Source organism: Talpa occidentalis, unplaced genomic scaffold (genome assembly GCF_014898055.3).
Source record: "Talpa occidentalis isolate TD23 unplaced genomic scaffold, MPIMG_talOcc4v2.1 talOcc4.640, whole genome shotgun sequence".
Taxonomy (NCBI): domain Eukaryota; kingdom Metazoa; phylum Chordata; class Mammalia; order Eulipotyphla; family Talpidae; genus Talpa; species Talpa occidentalis.
In genome coordinates this window covers 5,428-23,788 of record NW_023605018.1, presented here as the reverse complement: position 1 = coordinate 23,788, position 18,361 = coordinate 5,428, and the positions used below count along the sequence as shown (strand labels likewise).

The 18,361-nt window shown below is 49.3% G+C and overlaps 1 protein-coding gene across 1 annotated transcript; it reads left to right on the top strand.

Annotated features, from left to right (window-relative positions):
* The first annotated feature begins 3,157 nt into the window (after positions 1-3,157).
* Positions 3,158-18,014, top strand: LOC119230315 (epoxide hydrolase 1-like). Its single transcript, XM_037491357.2, has 3 exons — positions 3,158-3,237; positions 15,513-15,700; positions 17,601-18,014. The coding sequence occupies exons 2-3, from the start codon at positions 15,518-15,520 to the stop codon at positions 17,847-17,849; spliced, it is 432 nt and encodes a 143-aa protein (XP_037347254.1). The 5' UTR covers positions 3,158-3,237; positions 15,513-15,517; the 3' UTR covers positions 17,850-18,014.
* The last annotated feature ends 347 nt before the right edge of the window (positions 18,015-18,361 follow it).

Here is an 18,361-nt window from a genome sequence, read left to right as displayed (position 1 = left end):
GGAATAATTAATGAAAGAAGGTGAATTGTGAGCATATTGTTAGAGAGAGGAGTTGAACATCTGATCATAAGTTTGTTTTATGATCCCAAGTATGTTTATAGGGTTCTAACCCCCTAACAAACCCTGTTCTTTGACAGGTTTATTGTGAATTAATTAGATTGAGATAAATCACTATTACTTTAAAGGTGCTTTTATGAAGTATGCCTTATCTTCTCTTGTGCTTTTGTACAAGATGAAATATAAAATAGAAACTGGCCTTGATCACTCCCGTCTGAACTCGGATTACCTAGGACTTTGATCTGTCAACGAGCAAACCATTAGTTTGTCCTGCTCCAATATTTTGGTCATAAACCCTATTGTCAATATATGTAAACTTTAGAATAGAATTGTGCTGTTATCCCTAGGGTAACTTGTTCCATTGATCAAAGGTTTGGATCAGTTAAGTGATAAGATACTTTGACTACTTGATCTAGATTTTAATCACTCAGAGGTTATATTATTTTCAGTTACTCCAACCAAAATGGTTACCCCATTCAAAATTTTATTGTGCCATAGTTTGATAATTTTTTGTTTGGGGGTAGGTTCTTTTTTTCGGGGGGGGGGGTGGTTCTAATTGACTAAGTTCCATTGGATCTTCTTGTTTTATTTGTTATTCCCATCTCTTCACAGGAAGGTCGTTTCACTGATTAAAAGTAAAAGACTTATTATGTGAATGTAGCCATTCATATAATATTCTTATTCAAAGAACAAATAATTATAGTACCTTTTTACAGTCCCGATACCTTGGCTCTTAAGTAGCACTGGGCAGACAGTGCCTTGTACCTGTCCCTCCCCACCTCCTTCATCATTTCAGACATGATATTATACCACTCCTTAAATACTTCAGATTGTATTTTCTAAGATCAGGATGTCCACTTATAAAATACTCAATTCTCAAACTAAAGATATATAAGTTTAATAAATATTATTATTTAATCTACAGACCTTCAAAATTTGACAATAGCCTCAATAATAGTCTTTAGAAAAACTGTGTTTCTGGTCCAGGGTCCAGTCTACAAGAGAACCAGCGTTTTCATGACTTTAATCTCCTTTAATTAGAAAGTTTCCAGCCTTTCCTTGTCTTTTGTGACACTGACATTTACTTTAACATTGACATTTTTGAAGAGTACAGGCCAGTTACTTTTGTAGACTATTACTTAATTTGGAATTTGCCAGATGTTTTCTCATGATTTGATTGATATAGTACATTTTTGGCATATAGACTGTTTCCTTCTTGGTGAATCAGGAACTGATGTACAATTTTTATCCAAAACTGTCCCCTGTACACATTATTTTTCATTCCACCTGATGTACCTGGAAACTCTCTAGAAGTTTGTACAGAGAACAGCCTTTGTTTTGCTTTTTTAAAATATAATTTATTCTAGAGGTCACGTTATATCTATTCTGCTCCATACATGTTTCAATGGCTTTTGACCAAAAGCAATGGAAACCTGACTTTCTAAATCTTACCCTGGTGAGTTGGACCCTGTGATTTTTTATTTACTGACCGTCTGTGTAGATTATACTTTGAAATATCTTGCACTATCTTAGATTTAATAATCTAATGCTGGATAGATTATCTAACCAAGGAGGAGGATATTAAGATACAGAAGTGGTTGGGCCTCCCGGGTGGCGCAAGGGGTTAAGCACCGCACTATGATGCAATCTGCAGCCATTGCAGCATGAGTTTGATCCCCGGCCAGGGAGCTGACTCACAGGGTGCAGCAGACCTCTCCTGACTCCCCTGCTGCTCCCCTCAGCAGTGTATTTCAGTAGATCCGCCTGTTCTGTTCCCCACTCTGTCTCTGGTGAATCCTCTCATCCCCCACATCTCTGGCCTGTACCCCAGCTCTTGTACACATAAATAAATAAATCTTTTTTAAAAAAAGATACAGAAGTGAGATGTGACTTTACAATCTCACTGCAGTTTTTTAAATATAAAAATAATATTGTTGAAATATAATTCACATACTATAAAATTTATCCTTTTAAGGTGTGTAACTTAGATGTTTTAAGTATAATCATATACCACCACCAGTATCTAATTTTAGGATGTCTTCATCATCACTGCAGTTTTAAGAGTAAAAAATGGGGGGTGGTGGAGGAGACAGGGGTGGGGGAATCTCACAGACTGCAAGTTTTGAAGGAGCACAGGGAGGCCAGAGACTGTGGGGGTAAGATAAGGCTCTTGTAGGAGGATGTGGAATAAAGGACAGGAGGATCCATGATTGCATGCAGGAGAGCATCCTGTCCAGGAGTGTTCTATGAGCAAAGGCTTGCAGGTAGGAATTAGTTGTGTGTGTGGGGGGGGGGGGTCATAAATGCCTCTCCTTATTGCAATGGAGAGTTCTTAGAACATGGTTGGTGGGGGTTGGGGGGGCGGATAATTTTATCCTAAAGTTGTTTGCAGAGTGACAGTGATATCCCAGCAACAGGACATGCTTGGGGCCTCCTTGCTGTGGACCGTGGGCTGAGTTATTGAGGATGCATGTTGTTCAAAGAACTGCATTTCTGAGCTCATGAAAGAGGCGTTGGAGAGGTTTTGAGGTGATAAGGAGGCGCAATGACAGAGGTGACAGGGCAGGTTTTCTAAGGATGAAGGTCTGGGGAGAGACGCTTGTTGCCGATGCCGAAGTCGGAAGCTCCCCCAGTATCCTCTGTTCCAGGTCCGGAGCTCCTTCTGAAGAGCAGATTTACTGGCATCTGGTCTCCAGGTGTTGAGCTCAGCATTGCGTATCTCAGCCCTCACCTCTGAGTAGGTCCTGCTGTGCTCCAGACTAGTGTTGAAAGACAAATGTGTTTTTAACTTTCCCAACCTGTCCTGGACCTACGTGTGGAAGAAGCAACAGTGAATGGCCAGAAAGATGAAATAACAAAGACGCAACATGCAAGCCTCGGGCTCGTTTCGCTTCTTCCACTGACAAAGCCACTGCACCCGGGTGCTGTCACCCCTCCTAAACCCCGGCTGGGGCTCGGTACCTGGGCGGGCGGGCCGCCCCCCGAGCCGCGGCCTCCCCAGGCGGAGGTGGAGCCTGCGGGGGGTGTCCCCTCTCCGGGCCCGCCCGCTGGAAGGCCGAGCCTGGGCGGGGTCAGCGCGGGCGACGGAAGGCCCGGCGCGCCGGGGGCGGGAGTGGGAGGCCTCGCGCGTCGCGGTCGGAGCCTGTAGCCTGCGCGCCCGGGAGCCGCGAGCCGAAGACCGTAAGCGCCGGGGGCGCGCGGGGCGTAGCTGCGGGGCCCCGGCGGCGGGGACCGTGCCCCCAGGACGCAGCCGCCGCTCGGGGTCCGCGCGGGCGGGGTGGCGGGCGCTGCCCGGGGGTCACTTCCCGCCGGGCTCACGCCTCTGGGGCCGCCTCCTTCCCTCGCCACCCGCCGTTTCACCCCCGACGGCGCCACCTCGCCGGCCGCTGGCCCGCGGCGCGCTCCTGCAGACCAGAGCAGGCCCGGGGCACCCCGCGCCCCCTTCGCGTGCGCTCGGGCCACCCGTGCCGGGAATTCCGCTTCTGCTCGGCGCCCCCGGAGGGGATTGTTTCCTGGGGTGCCTCTCACGCTAGCTGTGGAATGCGCTTGGCACCAGACCTAAATCCTGCCTCGGGTCTTGTAGGCGAAAATGTGCTTTCGTGCCATCTGTCTGCCGCCCCAGCGAGAAGGGGCCGCTCTGCAGCCGGCGCACAGAGGTGGAAACTTGGGCCCCGGGTTAAGAGTCCGCGGGGTAGTTGAAGCCAAGGAATGTGATCAGTGCGAGGACAGGCCCAGAGGCCCGTTCAGCCGCGCTCGGTGACTGGGGGCCGGTTTTAGTCCGAGGCTGTGAAGTTGTGCTTCTGGCTCCCACTGGCTCTGGCTCCGTCTGAAGACTTGGCGGGGCGGGGGCAGAGGGTAGTTCTAGCAGTGTCGATGTGGTACCAGGGCAGGGGTCTAGGGTAGCTCGGCGCGGGTTGCAGAAGAACCCACAGAGACTGAGAGGTTAGAAACAAAGCAAAATTTTATTGAAAGTACTTTCCAAGAGAGGAAAGAGCGGAAGTCAGGTAGACTCTGCGGAAGTCAGTGGCAGTCTGCAAAAGCTTGCAGCTGGGATTTCGTTTTTATATTCGAGTTTCCTTTGCCTTGTTTCCTTTCCTCTTTAAAGATTTATTTATTTATGCATGCAAGAACTGGGGTACAGGCCAGCAGTGTGGGGAGGGTGTGGGGGTGTGTGAGAGGATTCACCAGAGTGGGGAGCAGAACAGGCAGATCTACTGAAATACCCAGCTGAGGGGAGCAGCGGGTGAGACAGGAGAGGTCTCCTGTGCCATGTGGGTAGCTCCCTGGCCAGCAGGCTAGCTAGCTTCACAGTGCTGTGCTGTGCTTAACCCCTTGTGCCGCCAGGGAGGCCCTTGTGGTTTCTTTTCGCTCACTTAGCAAGCGCTGCATTAGCATCTGTTCTTGGAACTGGTTAGGGTGTTCATGGTACTGATGGGGGAAGCTGTGGCATAGCAGATATTGCCAGTGGTTGGGGAGCTGGTAGGGGTGCCAGCCAGTTTAATTTTAAACTTTAACCTCATCAGTTGTAATCCTAATTTTGACTGATGTTTTTTAAGTTTGTGCACCCTGCCCCCTTCCTCTCCACTGTATGAATTTCAGGCTCCGCAAAGCCTGGATCTTCCCCTGGAGCCTCAGTGAGCAGACACCTCTCTTCCTCCCCAGCAGCTGTGTGAGGGCTCTGCACCCAGGATAGAGGTGCAGGGTAAGGGCAACCTATGCATTTGGCATCTCAGCTCCCCATATGGCACCCTCGCCCAGATTTATGAATGGTCGTAGGAAATTGTAGAGAGTGTTGGCATTTATGTCTGTTCCTGTGCCACTCTGCATCCTCCTCTGAATTCATATAATTTAAAATAAACGTTTTCAGGAAGTCACGCCGTTTCAGAAAGTAAAATTGTCTTCTGGTGTGATGGTTTGTTTCCTCCAGGGAGTCAGGGTTTGAGGGTCATTGTGGATACCCCAGTAGGTCCTACTTAGCAAAAAGCTGTGGGAGTGTTCAGTAGTTTTTCTTTCTCCAATTTTCACACCTGGGTGGGCCAAGATGACATCCTCACCTTTCTCTGAGGAAGTGTTGGCAGAACTCAGGGACGGCCCACTATGTGCAGGCTCTGCCCTAAGCACAGGGGCTTAGCAAGAAACATGCTTTCATGGAGTTTAGTTTTGTTGGGAGGAAAGATGAATAATAAAATAAATGTGTACATTAGAAGATGTGTGCCACGGAGAAAAAGAAAGCACTGAAGAAGGAAAAGGAGTGTCAGGTGAAAGGACAAGCCCTCACTAAGAGGTGACTTTGAATAATCCTGAGGAATAAAGAAGTGTCAGCTTCTATCTGGAGTGACTGTGCACCAGGCTGAGGAGAGAGCAAGTGCAAAGGCCCTGTGGTAGGAGTATATGCCCAGCACAGATGAGCTGTATGTCTGTATGTGCTGTGTGTGGGCAAATTGTCATCATTGTTCTTCAGTGTGAGTGGCCAATTGGGTAAACTGAACTGGCCCAGGATGAGAGCAAGAAGACTCCAAACTTTCTGCTCCTCCCCGCCCACCCCCTTCCAGGAAAGGAAAGACTTTCACAGAAAATAACCGCTCAAAAAAGCAACCATACACTCCAACTGCATGCTCTCTGTGGGGTCCCACCTGACTCTCAGCTATTCCTTAAGCACAGTGACTGGTCCCAGCCTTTGGAAGCGGGATGTCTGTGGCAGACAACTAAAATGAGGACTCTTTGGGCCAAGAGACCTTTAGAGAAAGGGCACCCAGCCATTGGATGGGAGTGGAGTGCCTCTCCCATTCTTCTATGATGACCTGATATGACCTGATTCTAAATCCAGCACCAGATGGAACTTAGGGAGCCCCCATGTCACCAATGCACAATAGCCTTTCACCCACATACGAGCCCAACAAGCCTCATGCTTAGTGACTGCTCCCATGGGATCTGGGTATAGTCTTCCACGTCCTGGCTTAGGACCAGACATGTGAGGGCAGGGGCTGCCAGGGCTCCACTGTTCCCTTCTGCCAAGATACACAGAGACATGGAACACAGCTGGGCTTACAAAATATAGGAGGGTGAGTGTGAGCTGGTCACAACTGCTGCACACCCAGTGGAGGTTGGAGTGGGTGTAGATAGCACAGGTACGGGATGACCTAAGGAGCCTCCAGAATCTCATGGCTCAGAACCCACCTCTGAGAGGGCCCTCGATGCTGCCATTAGTGATCCATTCCTTTGAGAGCTAATACAGTCATATGGAAAGAGAAATGGTCTAGAAGCCAATTCTAGATGTGGCTAAAAGAAGACATGGCTCATGTCCCAGCTCTGCCATTAATGTGCCCCCTCCCTGGACCTCATTCATAAAATGAGGAGTTGGACTATTCAAACTGTAAAAACTCCTTGCTGCTCTAATATGTGATGATTCCATAGGTAAGAAGCCTAAAAGGAGCTTAAGCAAAGGAAATATGTAGGTGAGGAGCTGTCTGTTTGGATGAGGCCTGGGTGGTCCTTGCAGGGACCACTGAGGGCAGTTTCTAACAGGCTGCAGGCCCTAACTCCAGGCTGTGGGGGGCAAAGCTTCACACAGAGGTCAAGGATGCAGGGTTGAGGCAGAGGTGTTACTACCCAGCCCAGCAGGCCTCCCAGGATTACCTGTGGGCTGCCTAGGGGGGGGGGGGTTGGGGAGCTGTGTGGGTAAGGTGGGGAGGTTGCAGCAGGGAGAAGGCACTCCAACAGCTCCCCAAATCTTAGCCAAGGATCCAACCACTCTACTTCCCCAAGGAGATAGGAATGCTGGGCAGTCTAGGAAGAGCCCCTGAACCAAGGCGGGATCTGTGCCATCCAACATTGGTTATATAACTAAACACATGATTGTGCAAACCAAGTTCAAACTGAAGCAGCCTCCTCTGCCGTGAATGTTTACTTTCCTGTGGGTGGTCATAGTTCACCCTTTTTCACCAGAGAGCAGCTGTTTTCAGTCTCCACAGTCAGGCCTACAGCATTCCTCCCGATGGGCCCAAAGACCTGGAGTGCCCCCTGGGCCCTTTATCTGTCTCTTTCCTTTTGTTGCATAGAGGTGGGGAGGGGGGCACTGCTCTTAAGAGGTGTCAATTTAGTGTTGTTAGCTGCTGCAAAGCCTGGGTTCTTTGAAGTCTAGTTGAAAACACTTGCATTGGGTGGGGATGTGGTGGGGATGTGGGGGGGAGCAGGGGTTCTTCTCTATGAGAAGCTCAAAGATTTTCCAGAAGATTCTGTAATTCATCCACAAATGGGGACCATAAACCTTGTAGGTCAGGAACAGGAGTTTTTGCTGCCATTAACATCTGGGACAATTGCTACACAGTGGTTGCATTTGCATTCAGATGTCTTCTCAGCACTTATACTTAGATTAACTCAAACTCAGTTAACTAAACAACTGAGCCTCTCAGCTTTGTTTATAAATCTCTTTAAAGCAGAAGAAAGTACCCCTTACTTTCCCGGGGTTATTGTAGTACATGAGAGGATATGTTTTGGTTTGGCTTGACCACCCACAGGAAAGTAAACATTCACAGCAGGAGAGGCTGCTTCAGTTTGAACTTGGTTTGCACAATCTGTTGTGTTTAGTTATATAACCAAGTCAGGATGGCACAGACCCTGCCTTGGTTCGGGAGCCCTTCCTTGGGGAAGTAGAGTGGCTGGATCTTTGGCCAAGTTTTGGTTCCCTCTTGGGGGAGCTGTTTGGGGTATCTTCTCCCTGAGACTGTCTCCCCAGTTTACCCACACAGCCCCTCTGTGTGTCACGATCCTGGGCTGCCTCCTGGGAGGCTGTGGTGCCCACACACATACCGATGCCGTGGAAAGTTCCCAGCCTTCTGCCTTGGGCCCATCTATCTGGCTTTTCCCCAGCTGTGACTGGCACTGTGAGCCCTTGAGGGCTTTAGGAAGCCAATGACCAAAAGCAAGATGCCCACATGCATCTGTGAAGCTTGGAAAGAGCCACACTGGGCTTCTCCGAGAGGCCAGGGAGCACCCTTCCCCAAAGTCCCCAAGGACCACCAGCTCTGGTGGTCACCCCCACAGCTTAGCCTGGGACTTGGCTTTCCCTGAGGAATGAGCAACCTTCGTTGCCTTGAGCAGTCGTTTTCCAGTTGTACTCTTCTTGTTAGACCTTGAAGTGTTTGGAAAGTAAGAGGAATAGTTTGGTTCCAATGCCAAGCCTCATTATTGGCCCATATAGTGGCAAGGGCAACTTAAGAAAGTCAGACTCTCGCTGACTCTGTGGAAGGAAGTGGGTGTATTTTCCTACTCTCTAGTTTTCAGTTTTGGTTTTTTGTTTTTTGGTGTTTTTGTTTTTCCTGTGGCAGGACCCACTTGCTAAGCCAAGCTGTACCTGTGAGGAGACAGGAGCCGGTAGGCCCAGCCACCAGGTGGGGGAAGGTGGCCGGCCAGCCTCTGTGTCTCTTCCCACAGACGCAGGGCTGCTCTCAGGAACCCAGCAATACTCCTCAAGATGGAACATCATCTTAATTTCGGAATTACCCCCAGCACCTTTAGAAATGTTTTTAGTCTTTAGTCTAAAGACTAAAGTCTTTAGTCTTTAGTGTTTTTGGAATAAAAAGGATAAAGACATTGTCACAAGCACACTAACCCTTGCCCGCATACCAACAACACAAAATACTCCTTTGAATTCTGACACTGATCCTTAGGGCTGCTCTACAAGAAACACACAGCCCCTTTCACTACCTTCCAGACAAAAAAACCAGCTCAGGTTACTCAGCTAACAATGCTGTCCTATTACATACCTCTGAGGAAGCTTCTGGCCCAGGGAGCACACTGTGAGGAAAAGCAGATTTAGGGAGAGGAGGGAGGGACAGAGTGGGGTTAACAGTGGGAAGGAAATCAAAGAGGTGTTTTCCATGGCCCACCCCTTTTATCCCCTGAAACTGAAGTCTTCCTATTCAGAAAATGCTGTGTACTAAAATTCCACAGAGAATAATGCTTTTTCCTCATAGGCAGTGAACTGTGCTCCACTTGGGTGTGTGTTTTCCCTGGTCATTTAGAACCAATGGAAAGTTTGACAGTTCTTATTTTAATTGGCAGAACATGAGATGAGGCAGTGCCTCAAACAAAACTCCTTAGCATGAACGTGTGAACGCTTCCACGGGCAGAGAATCTGGTCCCTCCCTGTATTATGTAACTTAAAGCTTGTGTGGAAGAGTGTGGGGGTTGGGGGGCCGGGTAGAGGGGAGCATCCCAACTTAAAATCTATGAAAGTAGCCACCCACTCTGTAACTTGCTCAGGGCTGGCGGGCTCTCCCTATGGTCCTCCCCTTCACCCTGCCAGACCCTCCATGGCAGGTGCCCAGAGCTGAGCGCCCTCTGCTTCTCCCAGACCATGGGAGCTGGCACTTCCCTTGGGTGCTGGCACTTCCTGTCGTCTAGCCACACACTGGCCTGGTGTGAGAGTCTTCCCTGGAATCTCTGCTCTTCCCTCTTACAAGGATCACTTCTTAACTCCCCATCTGGTTCGGGTGGCACATCCTCAGGGAAGTGCCCTTCAGCATCAGGCTAGTCCCCTCTCCCCCACCTTCAGTGTCCTCAGGTATTAAAAACAAAGTTCCTATGAAAGCACTTCCATGTGCCACTTTACCAGAGTTAGCTCTCAAATTCTCCCAACTGGTAAGGGAGGTACGTTCTTTTCCCATGTTACAGATGGGAACACTGAGGCCTGGAGAAGTGCAGTCCTTGGCTGAGCTCATGGGACTGGCAAGTGGCAAGTGATTCAGAGCAGCCATCGGTCCGGCTGGCTCCTGACTCTCTAAATGCCCATCAGACCAGCAGCCGCAAATTGTATTCTATTTGCACAGGCATGTATACGAAGTAGTTCAGGTGGGAGACAATGCTCCAAGGCAGATAGATGGTGATGTCCCCTCGCTTGGGCCCCAGAACAGGGCTCCTCCAAAAAGGCAGTTCCCCTCCCCCAGGCACACTGTTTTTACTTGTCTTGTTCTTTGTTTTTGCCTTCAAACTGCATTTTTCCTTTCCCTTGGGTGCTGGCTCTAGGCTGTTCTCCCAGGGTTTGGCTTGAGGTCTTGCAGGGACATAAACAAGGCCTTTGACTCAGGGCATAGTGTTCCGCTCAGCCCAGCTTGCCTGCATTTGGCCTCGCCCATCCTGAGTCCCTGGTGGCCACTGGGGTCCAGGGACAATGGCTGTGGGTGGAGAGGCCGGCCAAATGCTGGGCTGTGCAGTTGGACCGTGCTCCCCCCAGATTTTTCCCCACCCACCTTGGGCCAGCCTCCACTCCGGGTGGTCTCAGCTACAGTCAATGGGCCTGGGAGTTTCAGGATCACTGCTGGGAAGCCCTTAGGAGCCCCATGGCTTGGGCTGCTATCAACAGTGTTGGTGGCTGGAATGTTCCCATTCGGCGTTGCCTTGGCAGGCTGACCCCGGAATGAAAAGGAATCCATCTGTATCTCCCTTTCCTCTGGATGTGCTGTTCCTTTCGCCTTCCCCCAGGGAGGAGGCAAGGAGGCGAGAGAAGTGCACAGACCCTTGCGATCCACCCTCCTCTTTGGCTTGGCATGTGATGGGTACACAATGCACTCCTTCTGCCCCCAAGGAACACTTCCTCCAGAAGGAGCACCAGGTGTGCGAGTCTGAGTGACTGTCAGCAGAGCAAGGGAGGTCTTCTCACGTGGACATCAGAGCTGGGCCCTCCCAGCAGGCGCAGGGCTTTGTCTACCTCTCAGCCTCTGTTCTTGAAGAACAATTGGGCATTTGCCCTGCAAATAATGCACTTCGCCCAAGGGGCCTAAGTCCTGAGTCGGAGTTAGGTGGCTCCTTTCTGTGATTTAAGGAGCATTTTCTGATTGTGAGGTTCTTCCCACCTGCCTGGGTATGTGGGAGTCTTGGAGAGCAGGCTGGCAGGATCTCCCCTACCCCTCTCATGTAGTTCAACAAGATCCTGAATCTTATCCTCAGGGTCCTCAATATTTGCAATGCGCCAGGATACTGATGCTTCAGCCTTCTTTGGGGGAGAAACTTGCAGTTGTGCCACCTGCCAGCTACGCAGCCTGCATCTTTTCCTGCATCTTCTGGTCTCTCTCTACAAACCTAGCTGAGAAGTAGGTCATATATCATTCCTCAGAGAATTTAGCCATCCTTTTGTTCAAAAGTACTGACAATTTTCTACTCTGTTATTCAAAGAATTTTAAAGTTCATTTATTCAGAAAATATTTATGTGATTTATGTATTTTTATATTTCCTATTGAGGAAATATTTCCAGTGTCCCATAAATGCCAGGTGGTGGAGACACAGAGAGAGGCAGCGAAAGCAGACATTGTCTCCACCCTCAAGGAGCTTCCTGCCAGGGAGGGAGGCTGACATGTCACACAACCTCACAGACAAATGTGATGCTGACAAGGACTAGGCAGGAGAGGTGCACTGTGCTTAAATACAGAGGCCAGAGGCTACCCAGAGGAGGGACCCTTGATGTGAATCCCAAAAGCAGGAGATAAGGAGCTGAGAAGGGAGGAGCATTGCAGAGAGAGGGACAAGCATTAGCAAAACCTTGTAGGAGGGAATGCAGTAAGCACAGAGGACTGATGGAGATTGGGGGTGAGGCAGAAGCCCAGGGAGAGGGCGAGAGGGCAGCAGAGACCACCCATGCTTTTATGTCCACATTAACCAAATGTTGTTTTGTCCAGCAGAAAGCTGTAAGGGCTTTTGCATGGGGTGTGATATGTCAGATTTACATTCCCAAAACATTACCCTGACTGTAGAGTTGGAGGCCAGGGGGAGCCATAGCAGACATGAGCAGGCTAGACCAGGGGCTTTGCTGTGGTCCAGGGACAACACAGGAATTTGGGGGTAAACTCTAATTATAGATGCCAGCAGGCACCTCAGCAGGCACAGAGTGGGCACCCTCATTTTGTACTGTATTACTTCTGAATGTTTCATAGGGTCTCCCAAACTGATGTCGATGTTTTGAAGTAGTTAGAATGTTTTCTACACCAGCAGGAGCTGACCACACTGAAGAGATAAATACAGCTCTCCTTGGAAATATCAATGTTTAGAAAACAGAATTCTGACTCGAATGCTGAGAACATTTTTTTTCTGTCTCAGGACAGATAGAAAAGTGGAGCACAGATGACACCAGGGACATGTCTTGCAAAAGCTGACAGCCAAAGATGCACATTGCCTTATGCCTTCCTTCATGTCCCCAAGTCATGTTCTTGGTGAGCACATGGGGGAGGACAGCAGACACTCCCGGATCTCACTTGCCTATGCCATATACCTCCTTGCTTCCAGCTTGTTTATGTGCATACAGGCTTTCGGGGGCCCCTGGGACATGGACTAAATAATCTGATAAGCGCAGAGACTTCTCTGGATTTTTATTCTCTTCCAGAATGAAGTTTCTGAGTGAATTAAGAGAAAAGAACACACTTTGGCTAAATAACTTCCAAGAGCAGGAAAAGCAAAGGGAACACACATTCCAAGGTGGGAAAAAGCCACAGTTGCCCAGGTCTAGCTCTCCGATCAACAGGCAGTTGCACTCTCTCCTGGCTCTGTGGCCTTCCCTGACAAATGATAGAAAGTGCACAGAGCATGCCCCTAAAACACTGCAGGTGACTCAGACAAGGAGCTCATAGCAGTGGGGAGACTTTAGGGTGGGCAGGAACACATGCCACTTGGGAGTGGGGGGAGCAGGGATGATTCATGGAAGAGATTTTCCTGGCCCCTAAAAATGGGAGAGCAGGGTTTTGACATGGAAAATGGATGATGTCCTGGGCTTTGGTGGTCTGGGGAAAGAGATGCAGCCTAGAGTGGCTGAGGCTGCAGAGTAAGCATGCCTTGTGTGTCTAGCTTTGAGTTTAGACTGCAGCTTGCAGGGTGTGGGAAGGTGAGGTTATGAAGCGTGTCCAAGTTCCCCCTCCTAGGAAGAGAGTTGGTAAAATCTGAGAGTTGTGCTGCCAAGCCTTTGGAGCATTCACTTCAAATTTCTTGAGAGATCTTGGACACCATGAAGCCAGAGTAGTGGATCCACCCTTCCCCATAGAATTATAACCTGAAGGGCAACTTGGGGATCCAGTTCTTCATGGGAGCAGTTTATCTGTGTGGGCAGAGTCTCTGGGATTCTCTGCTTGCCTGTTATCTGGGAGGTGGCATGTGCTCTTTGCCTTTCTCGAACTTGCCAGAAAGGCTACAGTCCCTCCACTTTGGGCACAGGTGTTTGTAGGGGATAGGAAGGACACTGAGCAGGTTTTCTATGATCCAGCAGACCGGGTAAAGGAGGAGAGAGTCCTGGAGCCGTCGGTGGCTTTCTATTGGGATTTACCGGGTACACAGCAGGCAAGGGTGCTGGGGGGCTGGGAGGCCTACAAGTCTTCACTCTGTCTGGGCTCTCTGGCATTCTCTGGTGGTCTTTGCTTCTGCTCATGGTTCTTCTTTCGTTCTGCTTCTCTGCTTCTCCTGCTTCTCCGTGACACCGTCCTTGAAAGCCCAGTCTCAGCCCAGGTGAATCCCATCTACCTATGCCCACACCCAGGTGCCCGCCATCAGGCATGCATTCAGGACCGCAAGGATCCATCATCTATTCTGATAGCGGGAGGGCAGAAAAGCCTGATACTTTTACCTTACCCAACAGTGTTCATTCAATAATTGTTTGTGGGATCCTTGTCTGCCAAAACTGGTGTGGTGCTCACTGGGATACCCTGGGGAGCAAGACAGATAGCCCAGCCCTCCTAGAGCTCGTCTAAAACTGAGATCCTCCAAGTATGTAGCAGCAGCACTTGTGAACTTGTTAGAAATGCAAATTCACGGCCTACACCAGAGTCCTAGATCAGAAACTCAGTTTAACAAGCCCTCCAGGTGATTCTAACATATCCTAAAGTTGAACCACTGAGCATGGGTTTGCACCGCAGGGCAATGCCCGCCCATCCCCCACCCTCCCACGGAACATTTGGCAAAGTCTGGAGACATTTTTGGAGGTCATAACTGGGTGAGAGAGAGAGGTTACTATTGGCTTCGAGTTGGTAGAGGTCAGGGACACTGCTAAACACTCCACAGTGCACACGGGAGCCCCCATAGCAAAGAATTATGTGGTTCAAGATGTCAGCTGCCGCATCCTGAGCAATCCTGTCCCAGTGCAGTTGTGATGGGGCAGGAAATGCAATGATTCTTTTCTCCCTTTATTCCTGGGGTGAGTCATTACCCTTTGGGCCTCAGTTTCTTCAGCTGTAAAGTGTTGGGCTGAGGGCTTTCTAGCTTGGCTGTTCAGTAACTCCAATCTAGGGACTTTTTGGCAGGTGGTTGGGCTGATGTAAGCTTTTTCTTCCTTTTAGTTGTCGAAGGAGAAAAACCCTGATGAGGCTAAGCTAAAATAAGGGTATGTATTGGGGTCTCAGATTTGCAAACCAGGAAGCACAAACTCTGGTGATCAGCCCACATTGTGTCCCACAGTGATCTTTAAGAGGGTGATGGGGGTGGGGGGATGAGAATGAAAGGGAAAAGGAGAGAACTGTAAAAATTAGGGTTGGTTATAGATTACATTTCTTACAGTTCACGGGCTTTTAGTTAAAATGCCCTTGGTTACTATGGGGAGAAGAACCAAAAAAAAAGTATCTTTGTACTTCCCTGGGAATTTGGAAGGTGAACAGCTAGATAACAATGCCCAGCCAGTGGCTTCCTGATATTGGTTTGCAGGAACTAAGCCCTTCTTTCTTCCCGTTCTGTGAAAAAATAGGGGAGTCGACAAATGGGGGATTAAAACAGCTGAATTTATGTGAAATGTGAAACTGAAAGTAGATTAGTGGTTGCTTAGGGCAGGGTGGGGTGGGGCGAGAAAGGGTGTAGCTAAAGGGACGGGGTTTCCCTTTGTGATAATGGGAATGTTCTAAAATAGTAGTGAGAGTTTGTGTGTCTGAATATACCCAAAGCCACCGGCTTGTACATTTGAAATGGGTGAATTCTGTTCAGAATTACTTCTCAAGAAGGTCATTAAAAGACAGCTGAGATGTGTGGTCACGTTAGGGCTGACCTCCAGTGTTTCAGATTTCCCCCGACCCCCCCAACCCTTGCTCCTGAGGACAGGCCCTCTCAGAGGGACACATCTAGGGGCAACAGTCCTATACCTGAGAAGAAGAAGTTGGTCCTCACCTCTTGGGGAAAGGGCATGAAGGAGATAGAGAGAAGCTTCTGGAGCATAAGCCCCTCAGAGAAACAAGTCCTCAAAATTCTAGCCACTAATACCCAAAGTTGTGCTGAAGCCAGCCTGGGTTCACATTTCACCAATTTGATGAATGAATTTCATTGCTAAGTAGGGAGTGAGTTTTGCCTCTTTTATTTTGTTTTCCAATTTTTCTATATTGTGTATTTTTCAGATCAAAAGTACATAAAATCAGCGGTTGGGTGGGAGAGAAGTTGGGGATTTGGCATCTCTGGCCAGTGGGTGGTCTCTGTGGCTGATGCCTACCCCCCACCCCTTACAGGAACCATGTGGCTAGAAATTCTTCTCGCCTCCGTGCTGAGCTTTGTCATCTACTGGTTCGTCTCTCGGGACAAGGAGGAAACTTTGCCACTTGAAGATGGGTGGTGGGGGCCTGGGGTGAGGCCCACAGCCAAAGAGGATGAGAGTATTCGCCCTTTCAAGGTGGAAACATCGGACGAGGAGCTCAATGTAAGGCACCTTCCTGGGTAGGGCTGAGCCTACCTGGGGAGGGCAGGGAAGCCTCTGGTTGTTTCTAGGGGTCTGGAGTCGGGACTGGAAGGGGACTGGGCTCGGAAATTAGTCCCTCTTGGGAGTATTTTTCTGTGTGCCTGTGTGCCAGTGGGAACTGGGCAGGTGTGGGTTGCTGCAAAGAGGCCCAGGTTGCCCTCCCTGTCCCTTCTGCTCCTTTCTCTCCAGTATGCCCCTGCCTTCCCCTAACCAAGGCCCTGAAGTTTCCAGGGCAGGAAAACAGGTGCCAGTTAGACCCAGTTACATGTGTTAAAGGTCACAGTAGGCAGCTGATTTCACCTCCTTTGTGCCCCACCTAAAACCTTTGGAGTAAGTTTATAGGAGAAAGTGAGCAGGCCCTAGTGAGGGCCTGGGCAGAGATCCTGTGTGAGAAAGCAAGTTGAGGGGGACATAAAATGCTGAAGCACAGAGAAGGCAGGGGCCATCAGGTCTTAGCACCTACTGTGTGCAGCCATTTGTGGTCACATTCAGCCCTTCCATAATTCTGTCACAAGGACTGTTCTCATCTTAGAGATGTAGAACTGAAGCTCAGAGAGGTGAAGCAATTGGTCCAAAGTGACTGAGACAATAAGCAGACTCGGGTCTAACTCCAAAGCTGCTGTCCTCACCTCCCTAGGGAAGGACATGAGTGGTGGACTGGGCTGAGCTGAGAGGTCAGCCTCACCCCAGAAGAAGGAGGAGGAGCTAGACCCACCCAGGGCCAGGCGGGTAGGTGGGGCTGGTTGTCTCTCTCCATTCAAATTTTCACTGCGTAGATATTGGAACACCTACTGTGTGCAGACACTGTGCTGGGTGCTTCAAAGAAAAAATGGTCATCTCTTCCTTTAAATAGCTCATAGGTGAGAAAAGGAATGTGCACAGGGAAAAATTAAAGAGATTCCTGGGGATCAATGCCATAGCAAGATAAAAAGGAGGAAGGCATTAAAAAGTAGAAACTGGGACACAACTAAAAGAAACCAGGCTGAGGCTCCCTTGGTAGGATTTGATGAGGCCTTGCTGTTTCGAACAGAGGCTGGGCACTGGGGATAACTCCTGCAGGAGTCTAAGCTTTCTGAAATCTGTTTGGAGGTGATGGAAGTGCTTGGGAGGAAGCCCTGGAAAGAGTAACACTTAAGAGACCCTGGGGGCCATCTTGAACTTGCCCTAGGCAGGGCCTGATGCGCACCCACTACACCTGTGTCCTCTCTCCTGGCCATTAATTCTCATCCCAGCTGAGTTGCATTGTGTCATTCAGTGTTGTGTATCAGTCACAGCCTGTGAGACAGATCTGGCCCACGGCCTGATTTTGTACAACCACCCCGCTAAGAATAACTTTTACGTCTTTAAATGGTTAGAAAAAAAAAGTAAAAATACTTTTGTGACATGAAAATTAGATGATGTTCAAACTTGTGTCCATAAATCAGGCTTTACTGGAACACAGCCACACCCTTCGACCACACTTGTCTATGGCTGCTTCCACCCTCCAAAGACAGAGCAGAGTAGCTGCAGCTCAAAAAGCCTCAAATATTTACTCTCTGACCTTTTCCCAAAAGAAGGTTGCCACTTTTAAGGTAAATTAAAGCTGCTTGTTGTTAAGACGTGTTATTAAACGAAAGATGAGAAGTAAACCGAAGTCGAAAGTGAAGAACACCTGTGCTCTGGGACCAGCCACCTGGTGGGAAGCCTGGGGAACAAGGAGATTTTTTCTGGGATAAACCTGACCCCTACAGCGCCAGTCTGCCCCCTCACTCCCTCAGGGGAAGCTTTGCTATAGCGCAGTGTCTTCTGGTCTCAGGTTGCTCTGGCTTCTGGGAACCAACTCTCTTGTGCTCCTCTCCTTGGGTCCTGCGTGTTGCTCTAGGACTTACACCAGAGGCTGGAGAAGGCCCGCTTCGCCTCACCTTTGGAGGACTGCCGTTTCCACTATGGTTTCAACATTAACTACCTGAAGAAAGTCGTCTCCTACTGGCGGAATGAATTTGACTGGAGGAAGCAGGTGCAGATTCTCAACAGATACCCTCACTTCAAGACTAAGATTGAAGGTATGTTTAAAACAGCAACTGGAGGGGATGTATGTCACAGGAATGGCTTTCTTAGTTGCCAGGCCTGACTTAAACAAAAGTGGGGAGACACAGAATGCAGTTCTAGTGGTCATTAAAATGTATTTATAAGGTGTGACTTCAGGATGCAAAAATAACGCAAAATCCCAATAGATCCAACAGTCTGTAGAACTAGTGTACAGGCAGGAACGGGCACAGTGCAGGTTTTCTGATCCCATGCAGACCGGGTAAAGGAGGAGTCAGAGTCCTCAGTGGTTTTGCAGGTTTTTTATTGGGGTTCACCAGGCATATGGCAGGCAGGGGTGCTGGCTGGGGGCTGGGAGGCTGGCAGGCCTCCCAGCCCCCAGCAAGTCTTCACTCTATCTGGACTCTCTGGTGTTCTTTCTGCTGCTTCTCGGCTTCTCTTTCGGCTTCTGCTGCTGCTCGCGTCCCCGTGACGCCGCCCTTAAAAGCACAGTCTTAGCTCAGCTGAATCCCATCTACCTATGCCCACACCCTACTCCAGGTGCCCGCCATCAGGCATGCATTCAGGACAAGGATCCATCATCTATCCTGATGGCGG